This window comes from Pituophis catenifer, unplaced genomic scaffold (genome assembly GCF_029215685.1).
Source record: "Pituophis catenifer annectens isolate HBS135680 unplaced genomic scaffold, rPitCat1.0.hap2 SCAF_3, whole genome shotgun sequence".
In the NCBI taxonomy this organism is placed as follows: domain Eukaryota; kingdom Metazoa; phylum Chordata; class Lepidosauria; order Squamata; family Colubridae; genus Pituophis; species Pituophis catenifer.
Genome location: NW_027256883.1, coordinates 160,920,103 through 160,935,450, shown reverse-complemented (window position 1 = coordinate 160,935,450; position 15,348 = coordinate 160,920,103). Strand labels below are relative to the sequence as shown.

Below are 15,348 nucleotides of genomic sequence, written 5' to 3'. Positions count from 1 at the left end.
CTTTCTCAACATGCCCAGAGTTTTCTTGTTCCCCTTTAGCCACCAAGAAGGAGGAGGGTGCGTGGCTCTGCAAATTGCATTGGAGAATTAGGGAGAAAAACGCCGGAAAATGCGATGCATGGAAGCAATGCTCTTGCAAAGCAGATGCTTCTGCGTGGAGAGGCAAAAGGTAAGGTGCTTGCCGCCCTGTCTGCCCCTTCTCCAGACTACTCAGGTTGAGGTTCTGCTCCTGGCCCGGGAGACAGATCTGGCCAGGAGGGAAGAGAAAGTGAGACTGCTGAAAAGGAGGAGGGTGGGCAGTTGCGAATTGCTTCGGGGAATTGGGGAGGAGCATTGCCTCCATGCATCACGTTTTCCAGCGTTTTTCTCCCCAATTCCCCAAAGCAATTCGCAAAGCCACACACCTTCCTCCTCCTTTTTGGCAGTCTCACTTTCTCTTCCCTCCTGGCCAGATCCGTCTCCCGGGCCAGGAGCAGAAGCTGACCGCCCTCAGCCTGGGTTGTCTGGAGAAGGGGCAGGCTGGGCAGTGAGCCACCTTGCCTTACACCTCTCACACAGAAGCACCCACTTCGCAGGAGCATTGCCTCCATACATTGAGTTTTCTGGCGTTTTCCTCCCTGATTCCCCAATGCAATTCGCACAGCTGCGCGCCTTCCAAGCAGCACCCTAACTGTTTCTGCCACCTATTTCCCAGCGTGCGGAGACTGAAAATGCGATGCTCATTTTTGGCCACGTGAGGATTCCCACTGCCTGAAACCACCGGAAAATGCGACGCACGGAGGCTGACAACCTCCCAAGGGTGGGGGCCAGTAGGTGGGTGGGGCTTCATTCGGAGTATAAGACGCGCCCAGATTTTCACCGCCTTTTGGGGGGTAAAAAGGTGCATCTTATACTCCGAAAAATATGGTATATAAATTATGACTTATATCCTAAGTTGTTGAATAGAATATCTACAGATATAGCTTGGAGATTTTGAGAAGTTCTTAAGGGAGGTTCTGATATATTTAATGTTCATATCAATGTTTCTGGTCTCTAGTAACATCATGCCAGGATTGCTGTATTCCCACTTAAGATATTGCTGTTGTATTGGTTTTCCAGCAACTATGGCCAGTGAATATGTGATAAGTTCATTGAGAGTGGAATTGCAATTTTGATTCTATCACTTTTTTTGGAAATTACTTATTTTATTATTTATTATGCTATATGTTTCCAAATAAAACAAGAAAAAGGAAGAAAATATTAATAATGTGTATTTGAGATTTGGTGAAGAGAACTTGTCTGGTAATAATGGAATGGACATAATGTTATGTAATATAATACATAATTATGCAACACAACACAATATAATATATAGGTAGTATCTTCAAAGTTACCTAGGCCTGATTTGTGTATCAAATACAGCTTTAATATAGCTAATAAACTGTGCAATGGTTTAAGTAGTTGATACTACTACCACTATTGCCACAATAATTCTCTATCTTCTTCTGATTTTACCATCTAAAACAATCCTTATCCTTTCTTTTTTCCCATATTGCCATGCTGAACTATCCCATCCATCACTGTGTGCAAGATAAGAGCTATGTATTTTAACCTTTGTGCAAATACTCTGTTCCTTCCATTTTTTTCTGATATTACATTTAGTTTTTCTACCTGTTACTCAGTTGGGTAACTTATTGGCTGGACCATTTAAAGAGATACTTCAAGTCTTCATATTAGACATAATTTTCAATCTGCTGTTTCTCATAGTTTTGAAATATAACTTCTATCATCCTCAAATTGGATGGATTATTATTTTATAGAAAAATTGAATGGCACTAGGTTATGGAAGGCTGATTTTAAAGATTCTCATAAGGTTGATTACTAAGCAAACACATACTTCTATCTATCTAATTTATCTATTCACTCAATAATTCATTCAACATTGTATATGCTGTCACATTTATGTAATTCAAGGTGTAAATAGTAAATTCTATTTCTTCTGCTTTGTTTGAATAAACAAATAGTTTCTACATATTTTTTCCATTTTCATCTTTGTGAGGTTTTTTTAAATGATTCCAAAGTTCTCCAATCTATCCAATTGCTTCTTTTTCTTTAGCAAAAAGTTGGTAGAATTTCAAACAAATGTGTGCATATTTTTTTTTGTTACTAAATACTTTTTAAACTATGATAGCTCCCTTAATACATTAGGAGAATTAATTCTGATTGATACTATATTTTTAATTTTTCTATATAATTGATACTCCAGAAGAATTGAAAGCAGAATGACAACTCAACTATCATTGTAATATATCATACTGTGCTTTTAGAAGATACATTACTTAATAGACTGCTTTAGCCAGCAAACCATCTAGTCCAGGGGTCAGCAACTCACAGCCCTCTGCTGCGGCTCCCTCTAGGCTGATCCCATCACTATCTGGCCTCACCTCATCCATCTCAATTACTCCTTGCCTGGCCTGAGAAGGTAAGGGCAGCGGTGGGGATGGAAACTTGCTCCATATTCCAGAGCGGGAGCAAAGTACCCCTGTACTTGCCTTTGCACAGCAACAGCATTCCACCTTTGTCATGGTACATTTGCACTCAAGGCAGCCCTCGCCTCCCCCCACTTTGGGCTTGGAGCTGTTGCTGCCTCCATGGCCTGCCTGCTGTTTTTGTAGCACCTTGCGCAGCACAGTGAAATTTAGCGTGCTTCACAATGGGGGAGACGAGGTCCCCTCCTCCTGGAGCCCATTATGATGCGGAGTCACAATGCAACCCTGCCCCACTTGCCCCTGGCAACAGCAGCGGCATCGGCTGTGGCGTGGGTCAGGCCAATATCTCAAGGCAGAAGCAGTTATCAAATCCAAATAGCCACTCAGCTCACCAAAGGTGACTCTGGGTAGCACGCAACAATGAGATAGCACTATATAAAAACTATAGATGTAAAACATAAAAATCCATATTAATAAAGTAGCCATCTGACGTTTCCTGCTGCAATCTGTCGGGCAGTGAGACCCAGCTAGAGATGAGGTGCCTCAGAATCAGAGACAGAGACGGTGGGCAGGGAGAACAACATTTGTACAGAACTATAGATATTTTGAGGTGGGAGGCGAGGCGAGGCCAGGTGTGACAAGAGGTGGCTGGGAGGTGAGGGGTGAGGTGAGGGCAGATGGGGCTTGGGAGGCCATGTGACTGGGTGGGAGTGAGTGATGTCAAGTTGGCCACGCCCACCCAGGTTTTGTGGTGTTTTCTGTGGGAAACAGGTCCAAATGGCTCTTTGAGTGTTTAAGGCTGCCAACCCCTGATCTAGCCCAATATTGTTGATGCTGAATGGCAAGGGATCCATTCTATCTTTGGGAATGCAGTTTTAATTTAAAAAATCTGTTAACAAAATGGAAGTTTCTAGCCAACAGTGGAGGAAAAATATATAGTTGGTCTAATGTTCATAACTTACCGTGTGTTAAAAAAACTTCGCTTGATTAAGGCAGAATCCTTTAAAAGTTATATTAAATTAAATTTAGTACAAGGAAGAAAGTGCCAGAATATTTGTGAGGCGTGCATGATAGTCTTCAATTTTAGCTCCACTGACTAATTTGTGGAGGGTAAACTTTAATCTGCTATTAAAGCTGTAGTTGATAGATCTCTAAATTAAATTGAATAAAACACATACTCCTAGAGCTCACATAGAAAGCAATAAATGGTGTTTGAGAGAGCAGAACTAGGGAATGACATTTAGGTAACTTGCAGTTCATTAGTTGTTTTTTAGTAGATGTTATAGCCATCTTGATGCTGAAAGAAAATCATAAATCTGTTTGGCTGAAGATCAAAATTGAATTTATTTTATGAGGGTGTCATAAAATATGGAAGTATATTTCAGATGTTACTGCTGAAGATTCGATTGTAATCTGTGCAAAATCTGATTATTATTATCTGAAGATAGATATTGCTAGTAGATAGTTAATTGGCCATACTTGCAAGAACCATATTTTACAAAGATATCTATGATATAGTGATCTATGATTAAACCTTCTTTCATCTCTAAAACAATTAATAGGAGAAATAAAATGACTTTCCAGAGCTCAGTCTCACAGGTAAAGACATTGTACTCTTCGCCATATTATTTCATTGATTTTCAATCGTCTCAAAACTATTTGTTGTGTAGGAGAAAACTGGAGAGCCATATACTTTTCACTATGGACAAATGATAGTAGGGAGCAATACATTTAAACAGCACATCATTTGCTTTGATTTCAGTATAATTCTCTGTCATTTCTTTACATATCATTGTTCCTATTGATTTAAAAATTGCAGTTTATCCTCCAGAACTATCTGTAAATACTCTATCTCCATTCACTTTTGAGAAGTAGCATGGATACCATTCCTGCTACCTACATGAGAAAACATATCTGAAAATATCTGTAACGATTACAAAAGCCAGTGGTTGTGAACTGTAGTAGTTACCTTGAAATAAAGAACTATAAAAGACCTACAAAGCCTAGTAAATAGACAACATTTACAGTTAACATAAGTTCTATGGAACAAGGCATCTTCTCGTTGAAATGGGAAATGCCCCTAGCTTTTTCAAAAACTGGAGTTTTTTAAGAGTGTAATGAATTTGTTTTTTCTTTGGTTACAGGAATAAATTTGCATGTGTGATACTGGATGTATTGACCACTTTTTCTACTTTGGAATATGAAGCCTAACTTCAGCATCTCAACATTTGTTGTGGTAGCAGCAATTTTGTGCTCCTTGATGTCGTCAACAGAGGCAGATAGTAAGTAATTTCCTGATGGAACTATATTATGATTAGGATCATTGTAAGATTGTTTCATAAAATGTTAGCTTTCAAATGATAGAATGTAAAGGTAAATCATCAATTTTTGTTTGTATGATGCTAGCAAACAAATCATAAACTTACCATAAGTATATTGAATTCCTTCATAGTCTTTCATTACTAAATTTCAGCTCATGGCTGAAATTGCATTGTCCATGCATTGTTCTGCATGGATACCAGGACAATTGTTGATTGCATATTTTGCCCAATATCATGTTTTCATTCCTTTAATGTTAATGTTGTTTCTTTTCTTGGTAATGTTATAAATTTTTCACATGCAGTGTATTCTTGTCTTTTATATAGTTTTTGTGCTCCCACTTAGGATTTATTGACTTTGAGAAAGAAAAGAAAGAAAAAATATATTTTTTCATAGTTAGCTACAATATAGAAATCTTTACACATTTTAGTAACACTTTTTCTTTTGAATGGTAATTATATATTGCATTATCTGTTTAGGAAATTGGTTATAAGCACATTTTAATCACCAATCATGTAAGTAATTGGGTTTATATAGTAGTACATGTGTTCTTAAAGCCTTTTACTTTATGCACTGAATGGCATATGAATACATATACCAACTGCATATTTACATATATGTACCTACACATACAATTTATATATACAGTTAAATTACTATTCAGTGTTTGACTAACTACAGAAAATCTGCATGTGCCCCCTAAGAATAGGGAAGATTTTGAGACTATTGACAGGATCTGAGAAAATTGGGGATTGCACTAATTTATAGATGTTTATAATGACCAGAATTTCATGCAATAGCTCAGTCTCAGAAGATGTTGTGGAATTTCCACAACATCTAATCACTAATCTCCACTAATATGAATCAGATGATAATATTTTATGATGTTCATCTGCAACAAATATAATGACATGTATCTGATTAGGAAAAATCAAAAGATACAGAATTGGACAGTTCTGTTTAGTGACAATGTGTGTGACATGGATTGAGGAGGACTGACTGATGACTAGATGAATGTGAACAGGCAATGTCATGGAGCAACCAGAAAGACTAATGCAGTCTTTACTTGTATAACAAAATAACTACATCTTCTCGATCATGAAAAATAATACTTTGTACTCTGTACTTGGAATACAGTCTCCAGTTCTGGGCACTGCAGTTTAAATGGACATAAAGGAACAGTAGTAGACTCTCATAAACATTACCAAGATAAAAAGGATTTGGAAACCAAATCTTATGAAGAACAGTTAATGGAACTACATACATTCAGCTTGCCAAGCTATCAGGTACAAGAGGAAGCAGAGTTCTTCTTTGCTGAAACTAAGAGCAGGATAAGGACCAATGGGATGTACTGAAAATAATTGAAATGTAGGCTTAATATAAGAAAGTATATCCTCGTGATGAGAATTGTTTAGTAATGGAATGAATCTCTATATCAGTCCTATCTATCGATCTATCATCTATCTCAAGATGGGGAAAATATCCAACACCCCTTTCTCCTCCGATTTTCCCAACAACTCTGTGAGATCAGTTGGGATGAGAAAGAGTGACCTACCCAAAGTCACCCAGCTGGCTTTTATAGCTAAGGCAGGTCTACAACTTATAGTCTCCTGCTTTCGAGCTTGCATTTACTGCATTTGGTGAAAAATATATATATATACCAAAAGTTGGATTCACATTATTTGCTGTGTTCATTGATTTCAAGTGTGTGTTTGAATGTGTTCCTAGATCAAGGATTGATGCAAATTTTAAAATTCCATTGTAGATAGATGCTTGCTCCTGCTGCTGAGTAAATTCGAGATTAAACATTCATTGCCATATCCAGGGAGATTACAACAGAGAAATCACTATTCACAGAGGGGTTAAGCATGAGTGCATCCTTCACCCTTATTATACAATTTGTATATTAACTCTGTAGTGATTAGGTTAAAGAGCCTTGCAAACCGCCCTCTAAAGCTAACCAATAAACACATTGTGATATTTTGTGTGTGAATGATGCAGCGTTGCTACTTGATACACCAGTTGGTTTAAAATGAACTCTGTCCACTTTATCTGACTATTGTCAAGATGAAACATTAGAGATAAATTATTCTGAAATTAAGATCCTGGGGTTTGCTAAATTTCTAAACTGCCTACTTAGCTGGATGGATATAAAATTGAGCAAATTAAAATCTTTAAATATTTGGAACTAGTAATTTGGGAGTCTTTTAGGATTATACTGTTCAAAATGCCCCCAAATCCGCTACTGCCCTGTGATCATTCTGGAGGGCCACTATTTAGATAACCTATTTTTCAGCAGACTTTCATATAGTGTTTTATTTGGGCCCACCTGGGACCCTATAACTCTGCTACCTGTCTGAGGGAGTACAAGCTAAATATTTAAGGACTGTTTTAGTGCAAAATGTCCCTAGTGTACTACTTATTTACCTACTTACTTATTTGATTTATTTGATTTATTTATTTATTTATTTGATTTATATTGCCGCCTATTCGCCCATGGCGACTTAAGGCGGTTTACAGAATATAAAAAACCACATTTAAAAAACAGTAAAACTCATAAAAAATCAAATAAATTAATGTAATAAAATCACCCCTGACCCCCACCTCCCGCCCCAGCAACAGCCGATCACTCAAACCATTTAATAGGCTCAATCCTGCTCTGGGTCCCTGAGGCCCGCTAGCAGAACCAGATCTTCAGCACCTTCTGGAAGAGAATTAGGGTGGGAGCCGTTTTAATCTCTGGGGGAATGATGTTCCAGAGAGAGGGGGCCATCACGGAGAAGGCCCTTCTTCTGGGTCCCACCAGGTGTCTCTCCCTCAGGGATGGGACCCGCAACATTCCCTTCCTCCCCACTCTAATGGGTCGGGTAGATGTGACCAGCAAGAGACGGTTCCTCAGTTAACCTGGTCCCAAGCCATGGAGGGCTTTAAAGGTGACAACCAGCACCTTGAATTGCACCTGAAAGTAAATTGGCAGCCAATGCAGCTCCCGCAGGAGAGATGATATGTGTGCACACCGGGGTCTGCACAAAACCATGTGGGCCGTTGTATTTTGCACAACTGGACCTTCCGGATGCTTTTAAAGGGCAGCCCTATGTAGAGCGCGTTGCAATAGTCAAGACAGAAAGTGACTAGGGCACGACTGTGAGTAGGGATTGCCGGTCCAGGAAAGGGTGTAACTGGCACACAAGTCTCAGTTGTGTGAAGGCCGTCCTGGCCGCAACCATCACCTGCTCTTCAAGCAGGAGTTGTGAGTCCAGGAGAAGCCCCAGATTATGCACAGGGTCATAGAAATGCACAAAACATTTAAGTGCTGGAACCCAGAATATCTTACATACTTGCTTCTAATTGCATACAAATTAATGAATGACCTTGTTGCACGTGACGGATGGATTTGCACTTGAGCAATGACTCTAAATTACAGATTTTTTCTTATACCTTCTTACTGGGACTCATGATAACAAAGTGATACTGTTCAGAGCAAATTGGCCAAATAGATCAGCTACAAATGATAGCAGTCTTGAATATTGGCAATTTCATTTTTACCTGAAGTCAGTGAAACAGGTAGAAATCAAAGTAGTGGAATGTAAAGTGCTGATCCGGTATGGGCATGTGAACTCCATGTATGCAGGTGTCCCTATTGATTTTGTGGAGAAACTGAATGCTGGTGAATAGCATTAAAATGGTTACTCAAAAAATGGAGTCAGGAGAAAGACTTATCGATGACTTCTTTCATTTATATTTTTAAACTGCGTTCAGGTAATTTCCTTGTAGCCGAGAAGGTATAATTATGAACATAACCCTTCTCCTCAGTTTATACACAGCCATTTCCCCTACTGCTCTGAAGTCACAGAAAAGTACCATAGGAATGTCAGACCCAATTAAGATCTGCTAAATGTTTTGTATGCCTCTGTTCTAAGGCGATGGTACAGATTAGAGCTATAATTGACCTGGGCTTTGTAAGATAATTATATGTAGAAATGGAGCATAATTAATAATGCAGCAGGATATGTATGGAGCATTTGTGCTGTATGTATCTGAAAGCATATAGCCTTAGGTTTCTCACTTCAAAACCTGTTTATTGTTGCAGTGGCAATTTTTATGCAGCTGCTGATGCTCCAGCTTCTGGATAAGTAGTCAGCTGGGCCTAGAGTGAAGCTTTTTAGATGAATGAAATGCCATTTAGGAGTTTATAATAAAAATGAGAAAATACAGGTTTTCCTCCACTTAGGTTATACATAGACTTAAAAGTAGTCACTTTTCAGTATTTGAATGCAGGGAGTGTCCAGATTTCTCTGCTGTAAAAAACATATAAGTCAAACATTTCTGTGGAGATGGCATAGACTTGCTGGTGCTAACAAAAATAGGAGTGATTTCTGGGCTTTTTAATGCACATATGTTAATTTGACTAATTTGACATTTATTTATTTACTGAATTTCTTCTTCATTGGTTTTGTAAAGATAACCGTATTTTTAGAAGTGAATCAGAATGATTGCTGTACATTTTCTTGCACTGATGTCTGCTTCTTCTTGTTTCCCTTTTATGTGACCTCTGTTTTTCCCCTTCTATCAGCTTTTTACTGTGCAATGGAAAGCAGCTTTCAGATTTCATTTAATGTTAATTTCAGTTGTCAAAGAAAAAATGCTTTTACCAGGTTCCTGGAATCTATTTCGTACTAAAATCCCAAACACTGCAAAAAATAAAATTCTGAAAATGGGGAACTGAAAATTAGTTCTTCCCAGGGAGGCTGTTGCATGATTTTAGTCCTTTTATTAGGCTTTGTGTTTGGCGTTTGGAGCAAGGCTTCCATTAGCCAAGGCTAGGTCTGAATGACCTGCCATAGCTCTGTTTCCATGGCAGGTGAGTTTCAGTTTATCTGAAACACAATTTCCAAGCCTTTGGAAAGAGATGGGGGTGGGGCTGGGGCTGGCAGGGATCAGAAATCACCTTGTCTGATGGAAGAACAAAAGTAGTAAATGGAGGTGTTAGCCAATAGAGGATATGCTCAATTACCTACACTTGACATATTGACATTTGAGAGGAACTGTGTTTCTTCACTGAAAGACCAGGGATATGTTTTCAGTAAGGGGACCTGTCCTGTCGTCTGACACTTGCACTGATGAATCTGGGATTTATATGGTTATCCCTTTCATGGGTCTTTCAATCTTATAACTAATAGCTTCTCCAACATACAGATATGTGCCTTTAATTAATTCCAGCAAATGGAAACCTGTAATAAATAGCATCATTTCAAGAGATTATAGCAGCAGCTTTTCTAATCAGAAGGCATTCCCATTTCTCTTACAGCTATTGGAGTGTACATGACCTCTTCTTATTGAAAGTATTAACTATCAGTATATGTGTATATACACAACTAGCTGAATACCCGTGCTCCGCTACGAAACTATGTGATCGGGCTTGATAAATCAACACTTACAGGTTGAAAATTATGAGTAGTTATGATCGGCCTCTCCTTGCCCCTTCTCTCCTTCAGCCTTTCCCCACAGAAGCCTCCCCTATCCTATCCCCTTCTCTCCCTCAGCCTTTCCCCACAGAAGCCTCCTCTATCCTATCTACTTCTCTCCCTCAGCCTTACCCCACAGAACCTCCCCTATCCTATCCCCTTCTCTTCTTCAGGCTTGCCCCACAGAAGCCTCTCCTATCCTATCCACCTTCTCTCTCTCAGGCTTGCCTCATAGGAGCCTCCCCATCCTATCCCCTGCTTGCTGCTGTGAAAGTAAAACTGAAACTGAAATATCTTTCCTCTGCTTGTGTTTTGCATTTGGAACAGATTTCTTTTCAGGTGGGGAGGGAGAGTAGAACTCCTTAGCATCAGAGGGCTGTTTGGAGAGTGAAACAGTATTTGCTGTGTGAGCAAGAAGGAGACAGGAAGGAGGCTGGGCGTGGCTTAGCTCAACTGTTCTGTAGTAAAGCTGCTTGCTGCTGTGAAAGTAAAACTGAAACTGAAACTCCTCTGCTTGTGTTATGCATTTGGAACAGATTTCTTTTCAGGTGGGGAGGAGGAGTAGAACTCCTTAGCATCAGAGTGTGTTAATAATAATATAGGAAATACTAATGGTCTGATGGTCATTTCGAAAAAATCCTTTCTTAGTGAGCAACTAGAAGCCAAGAGGAACATACTGCCAAATTTCAAGTTTATAGGCTTTACGGTTCTGGAGATTTTGTGATGATGCATGAGTGGCATTTCACTTTTATATATATAGGTAGGTGGGCATTTCTTCCTTGAAAGGTGTAAGGTCTTCACTTTACATTGCTGTGATTTTGTGCTCCCAGCGAATAAGCTGATTTGTTTTTTCTTAATATTTTGTCATTTCTGGATTCCCTTTTCCTTTGAGCTACACATCTGGGGTTTTCTTGATAGCCATGTGAAATGTTCTGAGAGTCTCAATATTTCTGCCATCCAATTTTGCTGGAGGCCAGCCTAGGGTTGCCAGGTGTGCACTATTTGAGCGGACAGTCCACTTTTTTCACATTATGTTCACTATTTTTTTTTCACAAAATAGTGGACATTTTTTTTATTCAAAAGCTTTATGATGAAATGGTACGTAATCTAAAGCTGTACAGTCTAAGAGAATAAGGATAGGAGAATCGCGTTTTGTCTTTTTTTTTCATAAGTTAGAATGAGACAAAGATCGAATGCTCACTGCAATAATCACATTTTACACAACAGCGCAAAAAATGCATTAAAGCAGTTATCTTTTGATATCGAAAATGTAGTGCTGAAGGTTTTTGCCGAATTTTCGAATTCTGCGAAGAAATGAGAAGAGTTGAAATCATTTTTTGAGTTTTGCGAGTCAGAATTCCATGAAGTTTTACGCCATGTTCCAACACGTTGGTTAAGTTTGTTTAAAGCGGTTGAAAGACTTCTTTTAAACTGGATACCTCTAAAATCGTATTTTATTTCTCTTGGATCTGATGAGTGCCATAAGGTTATCTGGAACCTTATTTCGGATCAGGAAAATGAACTCACAAAGGACAATGAACCAACAATTTCAGAATTGTATTTATATTTCACGCACTTCTTCATGTCAATAATGCAAGACACCCTACTGAAGCTGGAAAGCAAGAAAATTCTTGCATGTGATCTTCACGTTATCATGTGTAAGCTGTGTGATTCTTTGCAAAAAAAAAAATACGATGAGCAGTTTTTTGGAATGAAAGTTTTATTTGCCTTACGTAAAAAACATTTGCCTGAGAATGTCGTGCAAAGTTCAAGAAAGAAGCCATCAACGTGTATCAAAGAGCCATTGCGTACCTAGAAAAGTGGTATAATTTCATCGATTCAGTATATGAGACGGTAAGTTGTTTCAATCTAATTGATAGCAATAATCCTCCAACTTTAGAAGAAATGACGAACATCTGGTTATTATCACCATGGCGAGAAGAACTTCCACCCAACACTCTCTTCGATGATATTTCTGCCTTAGAAGAAGTTTATGTTCATCTGCAGGGCGATTCATCCCTTGATAAGTGGATGTACTTTTTCAAGAAAGAGCCAGCTCCGAGTTTACTGAAACTGTTCCAGTATTGTGCATCAATTCCGGTATCAAATGCAAATGTTGAACAAATTTTCAGCGTCATGGGAAATTTGTGGACTGACAAACGCAACCGACTGCTTGTATCAGTTCGAAGTGAACTTTGTATATTTTTTAATATTTCTCAATGTTGTACTGAAATTAAAGAATTATTCCTTAAACACAAAGAATTGATCAAAGCTGCGCAGTCAAATAAAAAATACACACGACAGCAAAGTAAAATGTAATTTAATATTTTACATATTATTATAATATATTTGATGTTTTGAATTTTAAGTAAAGTTTTGAAGTGAGTATTTTAATACGTGTTAAAATGTTTGTAAGGAAATATATAATTTAATTGTAAAAAAATTTTTAATTTTTTTACTACTTAACACCCCCCCCACTTGTCCGCTATTTTTTGGAAGCAGACCTGGAAACCCTAGGCCAACCAGAGTTTTAACTAGCAGAATAAAGTGACCCTTGTAACTTGTCACTTCTAGCATGTTGAACGCAGCTGTGTTCAGAATTTGCATCTGGGGGGAAAACATAACACATTTTTAAATACAGCTCTAGCATTCTGTACTTAAACTAATTACTCATTGCAGTTCTTTCACTCATTGGTTTTTCTAGTACTTCACTAACAGTGATAGTTTATTTGAAAAGGCTCAGAAGTGACTAACACAGGGTAGCTTTTTTTTTTTTTTTTTTAAAGAACTCCTTTATCCCATTCTACTTCCTTATACTTTATCTTCCTAAACTGTGTGCAGGCATGCTAACAGTTTTATTAAGATGGATGATGTTTGCTTACTAACATTTCTGAATTGCAAGTGATCAAGTGCAGCTAGCAACAATATATTTAAGTAGCTAAAGCTTTTTTAAGATAAAGAACTGAAGCAACCATGCAGAAGAATACTAACTTGCAAAAACAGGATGGCTGAAGTCTTTGTGGCTTGATTAGGTAATAAAGATGTATGTCTGCAGACTACTTTATTTAGCATCCACCCTTACATTTCTGGATAAGATTTGCATATTATAACTGCTTATTAAAATCCTTTTCAGCCTTTTCTCTCTTGGACCAGCCGCTGTAGCATGGAAACATGTTGATGAATGTGTGTGATCAGACTCCTACATTCTCTTCCACTTTTGGAAACTTGAAAGTTCCAACAGAACAAAATAAATATATGTAACTCAGAGCTGAATTGTGGAGTCCTCATTACTTCTTGAGTTTGATTATTTGCTTGTAGATGTTTCATTACTTAACTAGATAGCATCAGTGTACACCTGGATGTGTACAAAGCAAGTTCATTGCATCTTTTCTCTTGGTATGGAAGGCTGAATCCTGCCATCAGAAATAGTCAAGCATCCAGTTACTGCTGTCTGTTCCTCTTGATCACATTTTTCTGAAGAAAGCATGCTAAAATCATTCATTTATGGATCAGTTCATACCACTGCTGAGTCATCCCATAGTATATCAAACCTGACTTGGTATAGAAAGTCCCTAAACTGTAAGTATTTTTTCCCCTGAGAGTGTTCACTTTCTGCCATTATCCCTCTTCCTGTTTTCTTTTTGCCCTGAACTTTCTCATCTACTATGATCTCTAACCATTATATCATGATACTGTTCAAAATCTTCATCTCTCAAAATGTTCTGATTCATCCATAAGATGAATGTATTTTCTTATTTGTCTTGAGTTTTGAGAAGCTTGCTGAATTAAGAGGAAATCCTCTCTTCTTGCGCTCTTTATCTAATTTTTCTTTCATCTTTCTAAACATATCCCAGTCCTAATTAAAATGATCAAGCATGGCCAAGGATAAAGTCCTTGGTTTGAACACTGATAAGTGGACTTTATTTCTTTGCTTTCCCCTTTTTATTTTAGATTAGACTCATAAATTCATTGGACTATCATATTGTGTATGTTCTATTTCCTTATATATTGTTTTGATTATACTATGATATCTAATGTATATGTGCTTTTTATTTTCTTTTAAATCAGTGAATACCCATTCTCATTGTAATGCTTTTAGAATAAACTGTTCATTCCCCCCCTCATTTTAATTCTTAATAACCTGTTAATGCTATTGTCTGACTCCCTGATTCATTGAATATCATGAAATCCATTTTTCAAGAGCACACAGTGAGTTAAAATTAATAGTACCTTATATTGTTAAAGTTGAATACATAGAATTCATACATGAAAATCAAGCAGTTCATAGTTCTACACTCTGTACAATTCCATTAAATGCTACTAAAATTGATGTACCCTTGTTTATGTATTCTATATAAGAAATGTAATTTCTTCCACACAAAGGTTGTTTTTAGAGTTTAATGTTTCTGCTCTGTGGTTATTGCTGAAGTTTAAGTAAAGGTTTTCCCTTTTCCTTTATAAACAAACACAATTACATTTGTGTCCTTTCAAAAGGAACTCTCTGCAGTTTATTGATGAGCTAATTCCAGATTAAATCAAGGTTTGTTTCAACAATGGCTTGCTGAAGAATCCAGAAAATACATCAGAGCACATTTGCACAATAATACAAGGCATGTTGTTTAAATGTAAATAAATATTGTAGTTAGCTTTAAGGTGTCACTTGGGTTTGGTCAGATAGCTACAAAGTAGTTTACATTTTTTAGCCTTAATCATGATCTGTGGTCCTAATTTATTCTTGGCTACTTGGCTGTTTTAACCCATGTTGTCTAAATAGTTAATGCCTTACAAGCTGCCAAGTTACTTTGTAGTCTGCATTTCTGGTTGGTTTTTTCTTTTTTTACCCACAATTTACCAGCAGTTTCCTGCTTCATGGATTGCTTATAGACTTAAGGCAGAAACACAAACAAATAAACTAGGAGACCACAAACTGACCAGGACTTTCATTTGCACATCATGTTAAGCTACTGTTGAATACAAAAAGAAAACCTTGTTACTGCATTTAGGAAACCCATAGCAAATCATAATTTACATCCTAAAACATTAGGGTCTACGACAGCTCACCGTGGCCAACTTGCCACAGCCAACTCACCATGGTC

At 37.7% G+C, this 15,348-nt stretch overlaps 1 protein-coding gene across 1 annotated transcript in view; it reads left to right on the top strand.

The window, feature by feature from the left end:
- Positions 1-4,668: 4,668 nt before the first annotated feature.
- The window catches only part of PTPRF (protein tyrosine phosphatase receptor type F), a 331,301-nt gene continuing 320,621 nt past the window's right edge, over positions 4,669-15,348 (top strand). The window contains exon 1 of the mRNA XM_070941423.1: positions 4,669-4,750. Coding sequence (XP_070797524.1) covers positions 4,669-4,750 — 82 coding nt within the window. The remainder of the gene's footprint in view (positions 4,751-15,348) is intronic.